Below are 20,821 nucleotides of genomic sequence, written 5' to 3' on the forward strand. Positions count from 1 at the left end.
AATGACTTGATATATGAAACGATTTATTTATATTTATATTTTCTTAATAAAAACCAAGGTGTGTTCCCGCTCGAGAACGGGTCGTTTGGTTTAAGCTGTCAGTTTTGTTGTGTTTGTTTTCACCCAAGGAAATCATATCTCGTTCCACTTCGATATCTTTCATCTTATACGCACCATCCAACGACTGTTTACAATATTTCTATCATCATCACTCGGTAAACACTGGTGGAGTGAACAAACAATATCCAACAACCTTTTCAGGGCCACCAAATCATTATCAAAGAATTTAACTATGTAATTCTTCAAACATATCCAAAATCAACAGATAGCCTAACGGAATCCTACGTCAACTATGCGGTCGTGTCTCGGACACAACCCTCCTGTGACTTTTTTACGCAATTTTAGTAATATTTACAAAAAATGTGTATATTTTACCAATGTTTTTGCTACTAAAGATTTGGTAGCTGCTTTTACTAAACTATTTCTCCAGTGTAGTTGAAACATTGGTAAATTGTACACATTTTTTGTACATATTACCAAACTTCGGTAAAACTGATGTCAGATGCAAAGTACATCCCTACCAAAGATTCGTATATTTTACTACATAGCATTTGTAGCCTTGTGTGTTTTCATGCCTAGCAAATGTGTGTGTGCAGTCACCTTTTTTCTACTGGAAGCGAAGCGATTTGGAGGTAAACGTTTTTTTTGCTTTGATTCACTATATCTAAATATCTTTTTTTCAGATTCTAAGCGTAGATAACAATTTATTACCATAATATATGGCACGTTGGAGCAGAGTAACAGTAACGAAAATCAACGAGTGGAAAAAGACGGGTGGGTAATGTCGGGGACATAACCGGAGTGACGTAGGACTATACAAAGGGGACAGCTTTTGTTAAATATATATTTTAAATATATTGTTTTATTTTCTTCTCCTACGTGAATACCTACCTATCTACCTGAAAAATGGATTAGTTTACTGTTTACTCTTTATGAATATGTTGATGGTTCTGAAAAGAACCTTTGGTGTTGTGTTTTTGTTATCACTCGATATTCCCATCTTGTTCGGTTAAACCTTCCTGTTTAGCTATTGCGTTTGCCACTCGCCACAGCTTTCACAGTTGGAAAATTTCTTTCCATCCAGCTTGTGACATATTGTTCAGTAAATTACATTTAATGCGACGTGCCGGAGAAACATTTTGCCACTCACTGAAACTAATTGTTGCCTTGATGAGCGCCGAACCGAAGCTGCTCTGTTCTTGATGCGGGTTTTCTGATTGTCATGAGCAGCTTTGCAAGCCAACTCGAGCACTCCGACGGCCGAAACTCTATAATCGCTGTTAGGTATACTGGTGCTCCGGCACCAATCCGTTCGGTCTAGTTACCCTTGCAGAGCAATCAGTGAATGCGACCAACAGGGAACTGGAGACCTGCACGGTTCGAGTGAGACTTTGCCTCCCCCTTAACTTGTCCTCCTTTGTTACGTCCACGATGCCGATGCCGTACAACCACACGGGTTTACGGTTTGAAAGAAAATAAGATATTTTTTTGGGGTCCGCGTGTTTTATACTCTAGCGGTACACACTCACAGGATAGAGACAAATCGGCAGACTCAGCCAGAGGGGCGAGTCCAACGAGACGAACGAATGAGCGTTAAAAGGGAGAGATGGCAAAAAATACATTCATTGCGATTTGTTCGCTCGTTCACATGCATGCTAAAAAGGGTCATTTTCAGGTTCACAAAATTATCTTCAATCTAAAGAGTTTATTGTTTTGTTATCACTCGATATCCCCATCTTGTTCGGCTAAACCTTTCTGTTTAGCGATTGCATTTGCCACTCGCCACAGCTTTCACAGTTGGAAAGCTTGTGACATATTTTATAGTAAATTACATTCAATGGCACGTCGCATTACCACCACTCAGTATAGGATTGGAGGTAATTTTAACCTGTAATTGAACATTTGCGATGACAGTGGTACAGTACAGTAACAGTATAAAGAACAAACTTTTTTCTTCTGCTACCTGATGCCGTTTTGCGATTGCGTTTGCCACTCGCCACTCGCTGCAACTGCCTGTTGTCTTGAAGTCCACCGAACCGAATGTGTCCTGTTCCGAATGCGGGTTTTCTTATCGTCGCGAGCAGCTTTGCCAGCTAACTCGATCACTTCGGCTATATAACTAACTATATAACGCCGGCTAGGTGGACTGTTGCACTGGTACTAACGCGCTCGGCCTAGCTACCCTTGCGGGGAACTCCAGATCAACACGGTTCGAGCGGGATTTTGCCTTTCCCTTCACTTTTCCTCCTTTACCATGTCCAGACATGGCTGCTTGGGTTGGTTTGTTGATGTGATGTGATGCGAAACGATGTGGTGTACGGTTTGAATGAGAATGATCGTTACGGCAGCGGAGCAGGGATTTTTAAGCTGACTGGCTGGCTCGAGAATTACGCATGTGTGAGACTGCGACCAATGTTTCGTTCATTTTTTTCTTTTTCCTTTCCAATCGTGCTTCATTCTATTTCGCTGCTGCTCTGGTCACCCGTTTTGGTCGGTACGATTTGAGGAGCACAAAATGGACCAATCAAAAATGGGCACATAGTGTATTTTGACAATGCTTGATATTTCACAATTATTCAATTATTTATCTCAAGAAAAATGAAATGTTATTCGTTATGATAGATGCGTAGATATATTTCCTATCAATTGATGCAAAAACCTTTGCGATCTATTGAGAAATGCTCGAGTTATAAGCGTTCCAAATCTTGCATTTTTTCCTACTTGTTCAGTGCCTAGATTTCCATTTCACCCCCTATATCTTCCGGTTAGACGTAGTCCTACGTCAAAACTAAAATTAATCAACAAAAATAAAGTCCGTGCTCCGCTTGTTCGTAAGGATTTCACCAACAGCACTTCCTCGCGATCGAATTTTGCAGGTAAACAGGTTCATGATACAATTATAAACAAGCCTCTTTAGCTAAAATCCGCCACTTCTTCATTTCTACAGAAGTACTCTAGCGAAAACACCACACAAGAGAGTACCGAAAGACAAAATTCTTTCACTATTTTAACCCCTCAGGAAGCGGCGTACAGCTGGGATGGAGAAATCTGACTCCGAGGGGATTTGCCAGATTATTTTGTCCAGTATAATTGCTTATGTGCAATTTGGAATTCGGAGGTAAGTATTTTGTTTTCATTAAATATTAATTTGAATCCATCTCCTCGGTCGAGAATCTTTCCATATTTCCGCCGGGGAGAAGCTTTTTTTATTTTCTTTTTCAGCTGGCATTAAAAACCTAAGTGGTGCGGACTCAATCCACTTCAGTTTCAAGCAAATTCATGCATCTTTTCAAGCGATTTCTTGCAACAAATGTTCAGACCACCAGAGATGCCAGATTTAAAGATATGTTTGTAAATTCACAGACATACCTGTAAAATACTTTTCATTTTTGTTGCAGACTTTTTGAATATACAGTAATTTACATTCAATGCGACGTTCATCACATCAAAGATATTTGACTCACCGTATGACATTTTTCCATAGTTTTAATACATAAAAAGTTTTTATATTTATTTTATATCAAAACACATTACGTTAGACCAATTTTTTGAGTTATTCATTAACACTTTGCCGTCCGGCTTAACCGCAATGGTTACGTGTGCAAACTAGCGCCTAACTGCCAGTGTCACCACAGTGGTTACGTGCGCAAAATAGGTTGGACCGCAGTGATGTCTGAGCATAGTATCGCTCAGTGGCCGACGACAGTACTTCAGTATCTTTTGCATTCTGTTGGTGTTTTGTTTTGTAACAATATATTGTACACGTCAACGTTTCATGATTTCATAAGTACGTTTGCCCTGACATCATTGCAGACGAAAGAGACGATATGATTCTTCACGATGAATGAAAAATTGCATTCATTTTCTATACATACTATACATTTAATATACTATACTACGAAATTTCATGCTAAAAAATCATAACTTTTGAACAACTGAACCGATTCAGATAATCGACATATCAAATTGAAGCCAATGATAGATCTTCTTTGAAAAAATATACATACTTGCGAAAAATGTGGATTCTCGTTTTTGTAATTATTGATTGTGTTAGTTTTCCATAGTTTTTTCGATTGAAGATAGAGGGCGCTATATTTTTAAATATTTTTTTTGAAAGCTGGGGTTTTTTACGTAATGTATTTCGAAACAAAGTGTCTTTTCAGATTTTGAGTTATGAATTTTCAAATTGAAGTTGTTTTCAGTATTCGTTCAATACTTCTATGCAGCTAGACTAAATATATGCAGCTGGAATCACAAGTGCAATAATTTTTTAAATAAGACTAGCCCATTGGCTTCAATTTAATATGTCGATTACCTAAATCGGTACATTAGTTCAAAAGTTATGAATTTTTGAAAAAGTAATTTTTGGAAGAAAAGGCAAAAAAATGATTTATCGTACCATTGGTTCAATTTGAAAAATCATAACTCATGAATGACAAAAATCACATTTCTGATTTTTAGATATGTTATGTAAAAGACCTCAGTTTTCAAAAAAAATATATAAAATAATATAGCGCCCTCTAGTCTGAAGCCATGAGAACATCAAAAATCAAATACAATCAATAATTACAAAAACAAAATCCTTTTTTTTTCAAGTGTTTTCCTAAAAAATACCATCTAATTTGATATTTCGATCATCCAAATCGGTTCTGCAGTTCGAAAGTTATGAATTCTCGAAAAAGTCATTTTTGGAAAAAAAAACCGAAAAAAATTATTTTTCGGACCACCCTAAAATATGAATTAGCACCATAATGAAAAAATGGAAAAATATTGGTCAAATATTTTGCGATAAAGGACAAATCTACCACGTTTCACGAAAATTTGGAAATATATACACAGCCATTCCATGTGAATGCGATATAGTGGTTCTCAAGGGGCAAAATGATTTTTCGAATCACCGGTTAACTTTGAAAAATCATATCTTAAAAAAATAAAAAAGCATATCTGAAATCGAGATATGTAATGTAAAACGTCCTCAGCTTTCAAGAAAAATATAAAAAAATATAGCGCCAATGAAAACAATAAAAAACAACTATAATCGATACGAAATAAAATTAAACGAAATTACGGAAATGAATTTTTTTTTGCTAGCTCAATATTTTTAATAAAAGGCTACCCCATTGGCTTCAATTAGATATGTCGATAATCTAAACTTATTCAATGGTTCTAAAGTTATGAATTTTTGAAAATGTCAGTTTTGGGAAAAAGTGGGAATTTCGGACCACACTAAAATGGAAATGGTCACCCCAACGAAAAAATAAAAAATATGGGTCTAATGTTTTGCGATAAAGAACAAAACCACCACTTTTCATCGCAATCTGAGAACCACTTTATCGGTTTGGCATGAAACGGCTGTATATATACAAAATATACATACACAAAATATATAGTAATATACAAAAGACAATCTTACGTGCATCTCGATGTATAAAGCATTAATAAATCTGTGAAAATTAACATTGAAAGACAATTCTACAGATCCGCACACTTTTACAGACATTTCCACAATTTTAACAGACTTTCACATATTTTTACAGACCTTTTTTAAAAATCATCTGGCAACTCTTCGTTCCACTTTTTATCGAATATTTTCAAATCGCAGGAGTAAACATTTACGTGACTGTGACTTCGTTTGTTTTTATTTCGTTCGGAAAAACATTATATTAGTGAAAGTAGACATTGAAAATGCGTAGCTCAGTGAAAGGCTGCCCGAATACGAGTGAAAATGTTTGCGTTAGCTTTTATTGTATACCCTTGGAAACGTTTTTACAGACGCACTGGGTCGATTTTTGCGGAGACAAAAAAACTAGTTCCGAATAAGGATTCCCGTATCTGTGGAGTAAGTACGATGTTTGAATTATTGAAAACCAAGTGTAGCTAACCTTTCATACATATTATCAGGATCGTTTTGATAGAAATACATCGTTTCGTTTCAACTGGAAAGGAAACCTCGTGAGAAACTGTAATGCCTTCCCAACAATTAAACCGGCATTTGACTCGGAGGATTACGTCCATCATCAACAAAAAGTGCAGATTGCTTTACCGTTATATTCATCATCAGCACTAGCGGATCATAATTACGCGAATTCCATTCGGTCAGCTTCACTAGCAAGGCTGTTAGAAAAAACGTTATAAAAAAAATATTTCACTTTTGCTATGTATTTATGTATCGAAATTCGCCAATGTCGAATTTTGCTCTCACATTGAAATCTTGAAGTGAACTAAGCGTTATTCGTAGGTTGTTGATATCCTGTCAGGTTTTGATACCTTGCAATATGAGATGTTCTTTCAGAGATGCAATGATCAATTAAACAATTGACGGAAAATGTAGTTCATTCATTTTATAATGTTAATTATTTTTGCCTTTGATAACAATACCTTTTTTATAGTGTTGATTATCATAAGAAAAATAACACTCCTGATCGTTGGATCTGTTTTGACATTTCAATTGGATCTTTTTAGACAGCCGTTTTGATTCAGTCCGCACTACCTAGTTAAAAACTAATATAAAATCATTAACATATTTATGTTTCATGTTTTCATCAGGACAAGGGAGAAAAAATATGGAGGCAGAGTGCTGCTTTCTAGTATCATCGACTGTCTGCTAATCAGCTGTCACTGTCCCCAAAGGAAAAAAAACAGCGATGTAGCCAAAAAAGGAACTGTTGTTTGTATTATAAATTACAATGTTATGATTATTATTATGTAACTATAATTGTAGAATTACTGCTTTTGTATATAGTTACACAGCTTTTTGAATTAATATTGTTAATTAAAAATATTGTCTCAACCCTGATATTGTACCATTGGTGGACCAATAAATCTGCCATTATTAAACCGACGAATCGCTTTTGTTCGACCAATATTGATCCAATATCGGTATAACAAATCGTAATTTTTGCTTGACATATTTGCCTACCAATTGTTTTTCGTAAAATGTACCAATGATTAGTAGGGTCGAAAATCACTAAAGAATTGGTAACATGTACCAAAAAATTGGTCATATTTACTAAAGATTTCTCTCAGTGTACAGATTTACATGAAGCCACCAAACACTTTCGAACAATGTTTTGTGTTGTGTAAAAGCCGGATACAATCATCGCTGCTCAGACGAACTGGTTCCGACAATAGTATTAAATATGTAATGATGAGGTTCTTGATTACCCACCATAGATACTCAATAGCGTTCAAGTTCAGTGATTTCAGAGGCGTTTTAAGATGACTGGGAAATTATAGAGCAGGCATTCCCGCACCACGAAGTCAGTTTGATTCGGGTCATTATTCTGTTGAAAGTGAAATTAACGAGGGAGATCGAATTTCTGAACGGAAGAATGCAGGTTACGTTTCAGGAAGATCAATTAAGCCATGTTGTCCACCGCCGAATCGATAAACACCACAGTTCCAGTACCAGAAGCCGCCAATGTACCATACATCAACTGACTACCGCCGCCGTGTTTTACTGTGGTAACCAAATGCTGAATATGAAGCACCGATCCTGGTTTACTCCATGTCATCTGTCTTCCATTCGATTCAAAGATGTTGGTTTTCGGCTCATCCGTATGAAAGACCTTGTTCCAGAACTCCTCAGAGGCTCTCCACATACCACGTGGACAGAAAAAGTACGTTTTCAGGCACCCCGTCCCCTTCCGTGGACAAGCATGGACATTTTCTATACCCCTTTCTTGGAAAAAAATCGGAAAATTAGTTGATTGATTGCTTTGATACGTTTACATTCGAAAAAGGTCTTGCTAATTTGTTTGATAAAACGAATTATTGCACACAATTTTGTGTTGCATACAACATTCATGGGAACGAAGTTGAAAGAAAGAATCCATAATACATGATTAACTTTCGCATCCGCTCGCAAAACATACCTCTTTTGTTTGTTAAATTGCTCACTTGTTTTATTATTTCTACTATTGATGTTTCAGGCGAAACAAATGCTGGATAAAATTACCGTCTAATGGTTTATATTATAACGTATATCGTAGAAACGATTCTGTGTAATATGCATTTAAAAACTAATAATAAACGTCACATTTTTAGTAGAGTAACCCCTCTATATAGATATCGAAGTTTTCATTGCATTTACAAAGCGAGTTGTTGATAGAGATGCGATCCATTTAATATTTTCGGTCAAAAGGTGTAGAACTCCTACATTGTATCGTTTTACGTAATCGAGCTTCACCAGGTGCTCATGAACATAGATACTTGTGAGGAACCTGCTAATTGATGTGTCATATATTGAGGATTATCATCAGTTGCGCACAAAAAATTGCTGGACAACCCAATAACTAGAAGCGTATTCCCGAAAATATTACAACTCAATGAAAAGGGCGTCGCTGCTAGGCAAACTTCTTTAAATATACGGTCCCCATGAGAAAAAAATGGGTGGGTTATACCTATGATATTACCGCAAGGTTTACGTGGGACTACCTTTGTCTCAGTAAGCATATATATTATATTGAAATACATTTCGGTGGGAACAAGAATACCTCCGACTTGCATGTATTGGCAAAGCGGATTCCCCCAGGCACATTATTTTTGAAGTCCGTTTTAGGGGAACACATTTTGGTGTGAACAAAGATACCCTCTTCTTGTATGTATTTGCAAAGCGGATGCCCACAGGTAGATTGATTTTGATGTCTGTGTTGGGGAAACCGTAAAACGGGCCAATCAAAACTTGGCAGTAAGGGCGTTTAGATAACGCTTGACGTTTTACAGTTATTCGATTGTTTATCTCATGAAAAATAAAAATTCACTAATTGTTATAGACGCGTAGAAATATTTCCTATCAATTGATGCAAATATCTTCCCGATCTATTAAGAAATGTTCGCGTTATAAGCATTCGGAATCTTTCATTTTTCCCTACATGTTGTGTGTTTAGATTTTCATTTCACCCCCATATACTCCGGTTAGACGTAGTCCCACGTCAAAATGTAGTTTGATTTCTTAAAAAAACATTAACGAAGCGGTTTTTACATTGAGAGTGGAAGCTGAATCGAAACATCGAAAACAATGTCGTGTATTTCCAATATTACAACATTCCAACATGCTTTAGTGACGTCTGAATCCCCTCGATAACAGCATCTCAATTCTGATGAATAAGGCCCTGTTCTCACTGGAGCGGGGCGTCAGCGTGGCTTGGGCGGAGCGTGTGACGTTTACAATTAATCCTGTGTGTTCCTACCGATGTGTTCACACTAGGATGATGAGCCGTACGCGAGGTTTTGGCGGGTTTGTCACTACTACAAGCAAACATATTCAAGAGAGAATCGGAGAAGTACAAATATTGCCGGCGTGAAGTGTTTTCGTTTGTACGCCAGCCACACGCCAAAACCCCGCTCACGACACGTCAGCCTGGTGTGAACACATCGGTAAGAACACACACGATTAATTGTAAGCATCACACGCCCCGTCCAAGCCACGCTGACGCTCCGCTGCAGTGAGAACAAGGCCTTAAAATATAATGACGGAAAGTAAAAGCGCGATTCACATACAACGTCCACGTCACGTTCCGTCACGTTGCGTCAATTATTCTTCCATGCAATTCCTATTGAAGCATTCACATACACCAACAACGGCAAGTCGAAGTTGCATATGAATGTTTGCATGTGTATGTGAATGTTTGCATAAAAACTGCTTGGAAGAATAATTGACGCAACGTGACGGGACGGAACGTGAACGTGCCGTGGATGTTGTATGTGAATCGCATTGAACACGCCACGCTCAAGCCACGTTGACGCTCCGCTGCAGTGGGAAAAAGGCCTAAAGTGCGCTACACATACAACGTCCTGTCACCGTGAAGTCAACGTAAAATGTCAAATATTCTCCCATGGATTTCCAACCAGCAACTTTGACGTCGGCAAAATAAGTCCAAGAGAATAGTTGACGGGACGGTGACGGTGACGCTGTATATGTAGCGCACTTAATGCTAATGCGAGATTCTTTAAAATCAATGAAAATAAATCGATTGCTCTCAGCTCATATGCGATACTCTCAGAATGCATATTTCAGAAAAATTTTCAACGATATGAAGAAATATCAAATTTCCACCGCGCAGTACTATCAATACTATCATATTCAGAAATACGGATAAATTTTCTGGAAAAGCAGAATATTTTTCATATATTGTTGAATATAGATATATATCTATATATTTTTTTCAAAATATTTATTAGTGTCCACGTGGATGTAATCTATACCCCCTCCCCCTCACCGTGGACAAACGTGGACATTTTAGTAACCCCTACCCCCCTTAATGTTGTCCAGGGCCCTGTTGCATAATCGAAATGTCACTAATAATATTAGTCTTGTAACTTGTAACTTGTAGATTCCTGTTGTATAACGAATCTAGAAGTACAAATCTACAAGTCTAATATTACAAGTTGTTTACACTAATATTATTAGCGTTACATATTACATATTACAAGTGAATGTTGCATAAACAAAATAAAACAACAAATTATTAGTGTTGACTTGTAATTTTTTCTATAACTTCGAGTGGACACATAATTTCATTTACAAGTTTGTTTTTTAAAAGTTCGATTTTTCTTTTTTTTATTTTTCTGTACGAAAATGTACCGTTTCAACTTTTTGGACGAATCCAGTGACGAAGAAAGTGTTAATTTGTGTAAATAAAAATACCGTAGAGTGAAATATTACGCACCAAGAACAAATTTCACTTTCAATCATGAGGCTGATTTTTATGCAGCGTTTCGGATGACTCCTGGGAAAGTAGAGCAAATTTTGCGTGTGATTGGTCCTGATATTGAGCTTTCAAACCGTGGAGGTGCACTCAAGCCATACCAACAATTGTGTACAACCTTACATTGGCTCGGACAAGGAAGCCAATACCATGGTACCGGGCTATGTCACGGAATTCACAAATCAACAGTGGGAAGAACGGTACATAGCGTCGTGGCAGCGATTAACAGAAGATTGTGTCAGCGCACAGTTCGTTGGCCATCGAATATTTCGGCGGTAGTGGAAAAAATTTATAAAATAGCAAACTTCCCTTGCGTGATAGGAATTATAGATGGATCGTTGATTCCAATCGATGCGCCTACACTGAATGAGGAAGCTTTCGTTGATAGAAAAGGTTTCCATTCCATCAACTGTATGATAGTTTGTGGCCCACAACTTGAGTTTTTCTACGTGAGTGCAAATTGGCCTGGAAGTGTACACGATGCAAGAGTGTTACGCAGAAGTCGCTTGTACCAGCATATGGAATAAGAAAACGTATTCCCCAATGGAGTCATATTAGGTGATTCAGCTTACCCGTTGAAGGTATGGTTGATGAGACCATTGAACAATGACCCAACAAGCGAGCGTAAGCGTAGATACAACAACAGATTGAAGTCCACACGGCAAACAGTTGAGCGGGCACTGGGAGTTCTCAAAGAAAAATTTCCATGCTTGAACCATTTAAGGGTAGATCCCTGCTTTGCTGGACAAATAGTGAAATGCTGTGCGACATTATGCAATATAGCCAGGGAAAATGAAGCAAATGACCTAAATCTTGTGAATCCAGTGCAACGTGAAGATGAGCATGATTCTGAATTGATTGATGAAGACATAGAAATTGATGCTCGTAGACGACAGTTGCAAATCATACATTCTATGTGTTGAAAGCTAGAAACATTTTCACAGGAGTGTAATATCCATAAGGAAACTTAACCATACCACCATGGATTTTTTTTGAAAACAAATACAAAATATAATTGCTAGTCAAAGCTTGTCAGAATACGGATAGCTAAATAAATGTAATCAAACTATGTTTTTGTATTTCAAATGTATTTGATTTATCTCTATCTCTTGTTATAATTATTTTCCAAACATTAAATATGATCGTTCGTTTCTTCGATATTTACGTCCATCTTTGGATAAATGTACTCGACTTGAAATAAATCACTGGAGGAATCAACTAGAGCGTTCTCCAGATTTTCCGTATACTTGGATCTTCGAAGGCTGTGCTTTAGCTCAAAATCATAAATTTTGAGGTTCATTAGATGACTTTCTTTCAACATCTTTTCAATTTCAATTGATTTCAAATCGCGTTCTTTCTTAAGGACTTCTGTAGTTAATTGCAATTTTTGACGAATTAAATCTGCGTTTTCTCCTGTAGAAACGAAAGCAGGTGTATCTTTTTCGTTTAATTTTTCTGAAATGAAAATTTATTACAAAAACAATGAGTACTTTTAAGATAAATTTATCTAGGATATTTACCATTTATTCTTCTTTTACGTGTCGACACATTTAGCGGCGATTCAAAGGGTTTGACCTGATCTCTAGAGGATTTCTTAGAAGCCCAATATGTGGTAGGTTGTATTTCTTGTTCGTGAAAAGTTTCTTCCGCTGATTCCTCCATGCCTTCTGGAATAACCAGCCCCTCAAGGACTGGTGATTTTTCGCCAATAATATCGAAAACTAACATGTCGACATCATTGGTCCTAGTTTCCGGTCCGCCGCTAGCTCCGGTTTTTCTTACATTGTCTCGTTTTTCCTAAAGTTTTGTAGTTTTTTTTATCAAAGTGATCATTGAAATATCTTTATACATACCATCGACATTTTTCGGACATTTGGCCACCGAGACGTGAATATATAACGGATCTTTGTCGCCTGGTAGAGCTCCAATTGATTTTGCATACTCTCCTATGCTCGACCACGCCTTGTTACGTGTCTCTTTTGTTTGTGAAGCAGAAAAAGGCCCAAACAATATATCCCTTTTGTTCGCAAATGATATCGAGAACACAGAGCTTCAGTTTTCTTTGATCTTCACGTTTTGTCACTTTTTTCGAGGACATTTTTCGGAAATACTAATAAATCCCGTTCAAAACAATGACATGATTCAAAGTACGTAGAGTAAGAAGGAAGTCTCCTCCCTGCTTTGTTCAAGTAGTGGTAGGCAAAGAAAAAAAGCAAAAAATAGTAATAACCAATCGATCGAATCCGTATAAATTCGAACATTAATTTTTTTTAATTGTAACACAAGAACTGTCTCAAAATATGTTTCGAAATGATGAAATAGCAATTTACATAATCATTTTGAAATTGAAAATAGTAAAATAATCACACCTGTATTATAAAAATAATGCAAAAACCGATGAACAAATGTGGTTATATCGAAACAGTGTTGCTCCCGCAAATTGGTAATATGATGAAAGATTAAGTTTGCTGACCCACACTGCTGATTTTTTCTCTTTTCTCGGCTCGGTTAGACCTTGATTACATGTCCCAAATATATGTATTCCTTAAAGCTATCGATCTTCGTGTGTGATTGTCCTTATACCCTTAGTTTTTCCTTTTCCTTTTCCTTTGTGAGAGATCGGATCCCTTCTTAAGAATAAGATGAAATGTAAATACATATTAGATATAAGATAGGTTTAAGAATTGAGTGTGATGAGTGTGATTGTGTGAACATATCCTCATATCCCCTCCTTTTCCTGAAGAAAATATGTCACCCTTCTAAACTCGAGTCGACCGCGAGTAATCGGTTTCTTATATTATTAACATTAGAAATAAGGAAAAATGTATATTTACTAGTAATAATACAGTAAGGAGTTCGGCTCCTTTAAACCTATGTAACTGAGCCTGTAAAAATAAACGATTTAAATAAAAAAAAATGTGATGAAAGAAGGGGAATGATTTCAGAAGTGGATAATTGAGACGCAAATACACTTTTTCCGCACTGAAATACATATAAACCATCGAAAAAAACTGAATGGACGATAACTTCGCCAAATATGCTTCTTTTCATACACCGCCAAAAAAATTGCACAAACAAACCGTACAAGAACAGAAATTCGCGCAAAAAAACCGCACAAAAACTGGTTTTACTGTATCGTCAAGTAGCATGTGTTTACTCAATTTTTCGACTGACTCTAGATTAAAATGATCACATGATGTTGGTGAAATGATAGAGGCGAATGAACCGCAATTTAAAAGCCTCTTAAAAACAAGGAATTGAATTGAATTGGTAAAATGAACAATTACACATATCATACAAAATGGGATAGATTTATACGATGATAACCATACAGTTATTAATACTGTATTTGATACAAACACTGAAAAATCTCATTTCCTTTTCATTTATTATATTTATCAAGCTGTTGGAGTCTACTTTGCGAGCACTGGGTATTATTGAACAGTATCGTGAAAGTTTATCAATATTTAACAATAATATCCTCAACTTGTTTGCGTTTCAAATCCGGTACTGTACAATCATCGGCCGCATAACCAACTGGGAGCAGTACCAACAATTTCTCGTTTAATGGGCGACCCAGGAGATTTCGGAGGGCAGGTCCACAGTTCAAGGGTGTTGTTACGAGTGTATTCAAACCAGCGGCTTGGAGTGCACAGAGCAAGATACCCGTGGCAATAGAAGTTGATATCTCGTTATAATAGTGCTGCTTCTTGCCACCGTCTTGCTTAATGCCGTAGGTTTGTTTGAAAATCAAAATCAGATGAGGTGCCTCCGTGAGGTACTCTTTCACGTGATTTGTTTTCAGAGGTCTCAGATTGGTGGTCCACTGTTTGGACATCCGCTGCTCATAGTTGATAAACTCTTCGGCCTCGATAATCTCGCGAACTTGGAGTTTCATGTCCGGATCGGAAACGAGACAGAAAGTCCACGGTTCGGTGTGAGCCCCACTTGGACCTGTTCCCGCTGCGTGGATACACCTTTCGACCACGGACACGTCGACCGGCCGTCGGCTGAACTTACGAACACTGCGACGATCGTTCACGATTTCGTAGAAATGATTTGCAGCTTTGATGGGATCTTTGTCCAGGGTCACTTTGGCGCCTGCAAACGGAATATGCTCTCTTTCTTCTAGTTCAGGCGTTGGGTCGAACTCGCCCGTCTCGATTTCTGTAACGCGAATTGAAATGCGAAAACCAAATGCGACAGTTTTGGAATCAGATTCTCAGCAACAAACCTCCAACATATTCTATTCCATCTAGTTTCTCCTTGGCCCCGTTTGGCGTTGTCGGTGGTTTTGCCGCTTTTCCTCCATAGCGATGCTTGTCATAGAGAAAAATGAACAGATAAAGTACCACCAGCACCGGAAAAATGTACTTCCAACAGCTGATAATGAGCGATTGATCGAAGGCTCGAAGTATTTCCTCCACAAAATTCATTGTTGACTCGTGATTCCCTTAAAAACGACTTCGCGTACTCCACGTTTGTTAACTACTAATTGCTAAGTGAACGCAGAAAGTGTGTATCATTGCTTGGGAGATGTAGATAAGGATGGTGTTGAGAGAGGTGGTGGAGAGCACATGGGAATAAGTACAAGCGTTTGCTCATCGCAATTGCGTTTCAAGTGTTTGTGAGTATTCAACTCTTACCATTATTCCTTGCTGAGTCGAATGAAGTTGTAAGAGTCAATCTGCTAGGAATTTGATGGCGACACAATCGTGGAATCATAAAGAGGACAACATTTGCGCGGCTCTTGACCTCGCAGATATTTCGCTTTGCAGTTTCATTAGCAAAAACTTCGTTGCAATCATTATTTAATTTCATGTTACATGGAAAACAAAGCAAAAACTAGGTCAAAGTGACGACTCGAGAATAAAACTTGGAAACAGTCAATTAAAATCTCTTTGAATGTTTATGTTTAGGATTGATTACTTTATTCCTAATCCTCCATATTAACATACAGTAGGTGACCTTAAGACTACCTTAAACATATTAAGTGTTGAAACAATATATAACAAGTTTTATCTTAGAATAATTCTGATTTGATCAAAACTTATGTTTTACTGGTTCCAGTTTTGCCGCTGTCACTCCGTTGCTTCTTCTTCTTTTTCTTACTATCCATGCTTCCCTCATCCGATTCCGGCTCCTCCTCGTCGGAGCTCTTCAGCAGTTCCGCCAAGTTAACACCCACTAGCTTATCAGACTTCGCTTGTGCCTGAGTCAAAAATAGCTCCTTAAGGAATTTCAATTCCTTGGTTTGATTCTTAATCTTATCTTCCAACACTTCGTTTTTGACCCGCAATTCGTTCACTTTTTGCTGAGTTTCCTCCGTGCGCTGTTTGGATTTCACCCTGCTTCGCTTGACCGCCTTCAATGACACAGCAAAGAGTGAAAATTAATCTTGGGATGACGAAATTATGATATGGAATTGGCGCATACTTGATTATTACGATCGCGTTTCTTACGATATTCGTCATCTTCTTCGTCCGTTGTGGTAGTCTTCCGCTTCGGTGGCATCCTGTCGCAGTTTTCGCGTAATTCAGTATTATTCCGTGAAAAAATGGTAAACTGGGAAATAATTTAAGCATATAAACAATAATCGCTCCACGAAGCGGAGAACTTTTTGATGGGGGATAAACAAACTCATACAATTTCCATAAATTGCACAATCAAAATATAAACAACTGTAAATGTCAAACTTTATCGTCCCACTGGTTTTCGGTGAACATATTGAAAATGTATCAAAGTGAATGAACAATGAACAGGTATGTTACCTCGCCTGTGTGATTCACACGCTCTCCAAGTTAATTATGAAAAATTCTCGGTTTGTTCGACATCGTGAAGTTTTAAAAAAAGACGGGTGGGTAATGTCGGGGACATAACCGGACTGACGTAGGACTATACAAAGGGGACAGCTTTTGTTAAATATATATTTTAAATATATTGTTTTATTTTCTTCTCCTACGTGAATACCTACCTGTCTACCTGAAAAATGGATTAGTTTACTGTTTACTCTTTATGAATATGTTGATGGTTCTGAAAAGAACCTTTGGTGTTGTGTTTTTGTTATCACTCGATATTCCCATCTTGTTCGGTTAAACCTTCCTGTTTAGCTATTGCGTTTGCCACTCGCCACAGCTCTCACAGTTGGAAAATTTCTTCCCATCCAGCTTGAACATGTTGTTCAGTAAATTACATTTAATGCGACGTGCCGGAGAAACACTTTGCCACTCACTGAAACTAATTGTTGCCTTGATGAGCGCCGAACCGAAGCTGCTCTGTTCTTGATGCGGGTTTCCTGATTGTCGTGAGCAGCTTTGCAAGCCAACTCGAGCTTTCCGACGGCCGAAACTCTATAATCGCTGTTAGGTATATTGGTGCTCCGGCACCAATCCGTTCGGCCTAGTTACCCTTGCGGAGCAATTGGCGGATACACCTACGGGGAACTGCACACCTGCACGATTCGAGTGGGACTTTGCCTTTCCCTTAACTTGTCCTCCTTTGTTACGTCCACGATGCCGATGCCGTACAACCACACGGGTTTACGGTTTGAAAGAAAATAAGATATTTTTTTGGGGTCCGCGTGTTTTATACTCTAGCGGTACACACTCACAGGATAGAGACAAATCGGCAGACTCAGCCAGAGGGGCGAGTCCAACGAGACGAACGAATGAGCGTTAAAAGGGAGCGATGGCAAAAAACTACATTCTTTACCTTTTGTTCGCTCGTTGGATTCACATGCAGGCTAAAAAGGGTCCTTTTCAGGATCACAAAATTCAATCTAAAGAGATTATTGTTTTGTTTTCCGTCGATATCCCCATCTTGTTCGACTAAACCTTCCTGTTTAGCGATTTGTTGCCACTCGCCACAGCTTTCACAGTTGGAAAATTTCTTCCCATCCAGCTTTGTGACATGTTGTACAGTAAATTACATTCAATGCGACGTGCCGAAGCGCCAATCAGTGTCGCATTGGAGGCGATTTTAACCTGTAATTGAACATTTGCGATGACAGTGGTACAGTGTCGACTTTCAATGTGGGGTCATAATTTGGATCTTTTTGTTTACAAAAATGTCCAACTAAATAAGTCGCATTACATGTCCGTCCAATTAGCTAAATGTCGAACTAATTGTAAATTACTGTACTGGAAATCTGGAAACAATTTAAGAATTGGTGAAAATTGAATAATCAGGAAAGTCCCCAACTATCAATAAGCTCAGAACAACTGCCAAATTCACATACTCATCAGATCCTGGCAAACAAATTATGAAAAAATCAATTTGTGTTTTATTATTATTTTGGATAATGTTTTAGAAAGCATTGAACTGTATTTCCTAAACTCTTTTTTGGAAGGTTTAATGGCCCTGAATAGCGCCTTGTTTTATGGAATGGTTCCAATTTAGAAAACTTAGTACTCGTGGTTTTGAAAAAAAAACATTTCGAACGCCCTCGATGCCGCCTTGTTCTGGATTTGCCACCAAAGCAGTTTGTATACTTTTTTCCTCTGCTACCTGATGCCGTTTTGCGATTGCGTTTGCCACTCGCCACTCGCTGCAACAGCCTGTTGTCTTGATGTCCACCGAACCGAATGTGTTCTGTTCCGAATGCGGGTTTTCTTATCGTCGCGAGCAGCTTTGCCAGCCAACTCGATCACTTCGGCGGCCGAAACTATATAACGCCGGATAGGTGGACTGGTGCACTGGTACTAACGCGCTCGGCCTAGCTACCCTTGCGGGGAACTCCAGACCAATACGGTTCGAGCGGGATTTTGCCTTTCCCTTCACTTTTCCTCCTTTGCCATGTCCAGACATGGCTGCTTGGGTTGGTTTGTTGATGTGTTGTGATGCGAACCGATGTGGTGTACAGTTTGAATGAGAATGATCGTTACGGAAGGAAGGTCTTGAATTATAGAGACTTTAAACTTTTGCAGTTCATTCGTCTCTAGCCTTGAGAATGGCCCTTTGAAAACTCTACTCTACTCCAGCGCTACCACCTCCGCCCTCTTGCCTTGAGAAAGGCACTCGATCCCTCGCCGTCCAGCTCGTCCAGCAACGATGTTGTCCAGTCGGTGTCCACACAAAGAAAGATCGTTACGGCAGCGGAGCGGGGATTTTTAAGCTGACTGGCTGGCTCGAGAATTACGCATGTGTGAGACTGCGACCAATGTTTCGTTCATTTTTTCGTTTTCCTTTCCAATCGTGCTTCATTCTATTTCGCTGCTGCTCTGGTTGCCCGTTTTGGTCGGTATGATTTGAGGAGCACAAAATGGACCAATCAAAAATGGGCACATAGTGCATTTTGACAATGCTTGATATTTCACAATTATTCAATTATTTATCTCAAGAAAAATGAAATGTTATTCGTCATGATAGATGCGTAGATATATTTCCTATCAATTGATGCAAAAACTTTTGCGATCTATTGAGAAATGCTCGAGTTATAAGCGTTCCAAATCTTGCATTTTTTCCTACTTGTTCAGTGCCTAGATTTCCATTTCACCCCCTATATCTTCCGGTTAGACGTAGTCCTACGTCAAAAAATTCGTTGTTACTTGCATAACAACTCATAGAAAGTGATCACATTTCAAGCCGCTGCGACGACAAACACGATACTGCATCCCTTGAAGAGATTTAATCTGATTCGCAACATTGTTCCGCCAATGAACTCGGTTCATAGTTGCAGTTCTCTAACTTCCGGCTGCACCGATTCTCACCAAGTCTTGATCCACCTGGTCCGAACACCTCACTCGCTGGGCTCCTCTCCTTCTCTCCTTCTGGATTCGATGCGAACATCATCTTCATAGGGCTTTATAGGGCTGTAAGATAATCTTGCAACATGTCCTGTCCATCGCACTCGTTCAGACTTGGTGACTTTCTGGATGCTGAGCCGCGTAGAGTTGCGCCAGTTCGTGATTCATCCTCCTCTATACTCCGTTTTCCTGTACATCACCGTATATTGTTTGCCGACGACGTTCAATTATTCTGTATACAGCCTAGCATGTCAGCTGAGCAATTAATACTCTGTATTAACCGTGATCTAGAACAAATAATTCATTGGGCTAGAGAGAACACACTTCAAGTAAATCCTACGAAGACGAAAGTTTTAATGTTCGGAAATATTCGTTTCCTCGACGGATTACCAAGAGTGAATATTGAGGGAACTGACTTGAACTTCAGTAATCATGCAAATAATCTTGGTGTCATCTTCCAGAGCAACCTTGGAAAAACTGTTTCGTTGCAGTGTGGCAAAATTTATTCTTGCATTCGTAGTCTGAGAACATCGACTGCTGATTTTCCGCAAAACATCAAAATGAAGCTGTTTAAAACGTTAATACTGCCGCATTTTATATATGGAGATGTAATACACTTTAACATGAGTTCTGCGATGAGATCAAAGCTAGAAGTGGCATTGAACGATTGTGTGAGATACGTGTTCAGTTTAAATCGTATGGCTACAGTGCGGCATTTGCAAAAAGACCTAATTGGTTGCCCCTTCCGTAACTTCTACAACATGCGTGCTTGTTTGTTTCTATTCAGGATATTGACTCGCCAGAGACCTACCTACTTGTTCTCCAAACTACATCTATCTCGAAGTCAGCGGACCTGCAACCTTGTGGTACCTATCCATAGTTCAGCTATGTACGGCAATTCATTTATAGTGAGGAGTGTGGTGAACTGGAATAGTTTACCTTCCAATTTGAGACGTATTAAACATGAAGTAATGTTCAAAAATGGCTGCTTATCATTTTTCAATCAATAGATTAGATTTAAGTTGAATAATATGTAGTAATGGTTGCTAGTCATTGTGTGAACAATTTTGCTGCGTTAGTGACACTTTAAAAGACAAATGTCTTATGTCATGTATTCTGGTTAAATAGAATAAAATAAAATAAATAAATATTGTTCTGAACACTCGGCGTTCGGAAATACCAGGGGCTTGTGAGTCCTCTTCGAGTATTGTCCATGCTTCGTGCCCAAATGCCCAAATCTTGCAACAAACGCATCGTCACTTTAGCGATTGAGTGAGCTGTGCACTCGGCACATTTTCCGCCATATTA

At 38.4% G+C, this 20,821-nt stretch overlaps 2 protein-coding genes across 2 annotated transcripts; both read right to left on the reverse strand.

Moving 5' to 3' along the window:
• Positions 1-14,143: 14,143 nt before the first annotated feature.
• Positions 14,144-15,286, reverse strand: LOC129768504 (iodotyrosine deiodinase). The gene is made up of 2 exons (XM_055770200.1): positions 15,004-15,286; positions 14,144-14,936 (listed from the first exon to the last, which is right to left on the reverse strand). Exons 1-2 carry the CDS (start codon positions 15,203-15,205, stop codon positions 14,230-14,232), a joined length of 909 nt encoding a protein of 302 aa, XP_055626175.1. The 5' UTR covers positions 15,206-15,286; the 3' UTR covers positions 14,144-14,229.
• A 421-nt stretch (positions 15,287-15,707) lies between these two features.
• LOC129768505 (CCAAT/enhancer-binding protein homolog 2) lies at positions 15,708-16,455 on the reverse strand. The gene is made up of 2 exons (XM_055770201.1): positions 16,206-16,455; positions 15,708-16,134 (listed from the first exon to the last, which is right to left on the reverse strand). The coding sequence occupies exons 1-2, from the start codon at positions 16,281-16,283 to the stop codon at positions 15,820-15,822; spliced, it is 393 nt and encodes a 130-aa protein (XP_055626176.1). The 5' UTR covers positions 16,284-16,455; the 3' UTR covers positions 15,708-15,819.
• Positions 16,456-20,821: the final 4,366 nt, after the last annotated feature.

The sequence above is a fragment of the Toxorhynchites rutilus genome, chromosome 2 (genome assembly GCF_029784135.1).
Source record: "Toxorhynchites rutilus septentrionalis strain SRP chromosome 2, ASM2978413v1, whole genome shotgun sequence".
NCBI classification, from domain to species: Eukaryota; Metazoa; Arthropoda; class Insecta; order Diptera; family Culicidae; genus Toxorhynchites; species Toxorhynchites rutilus.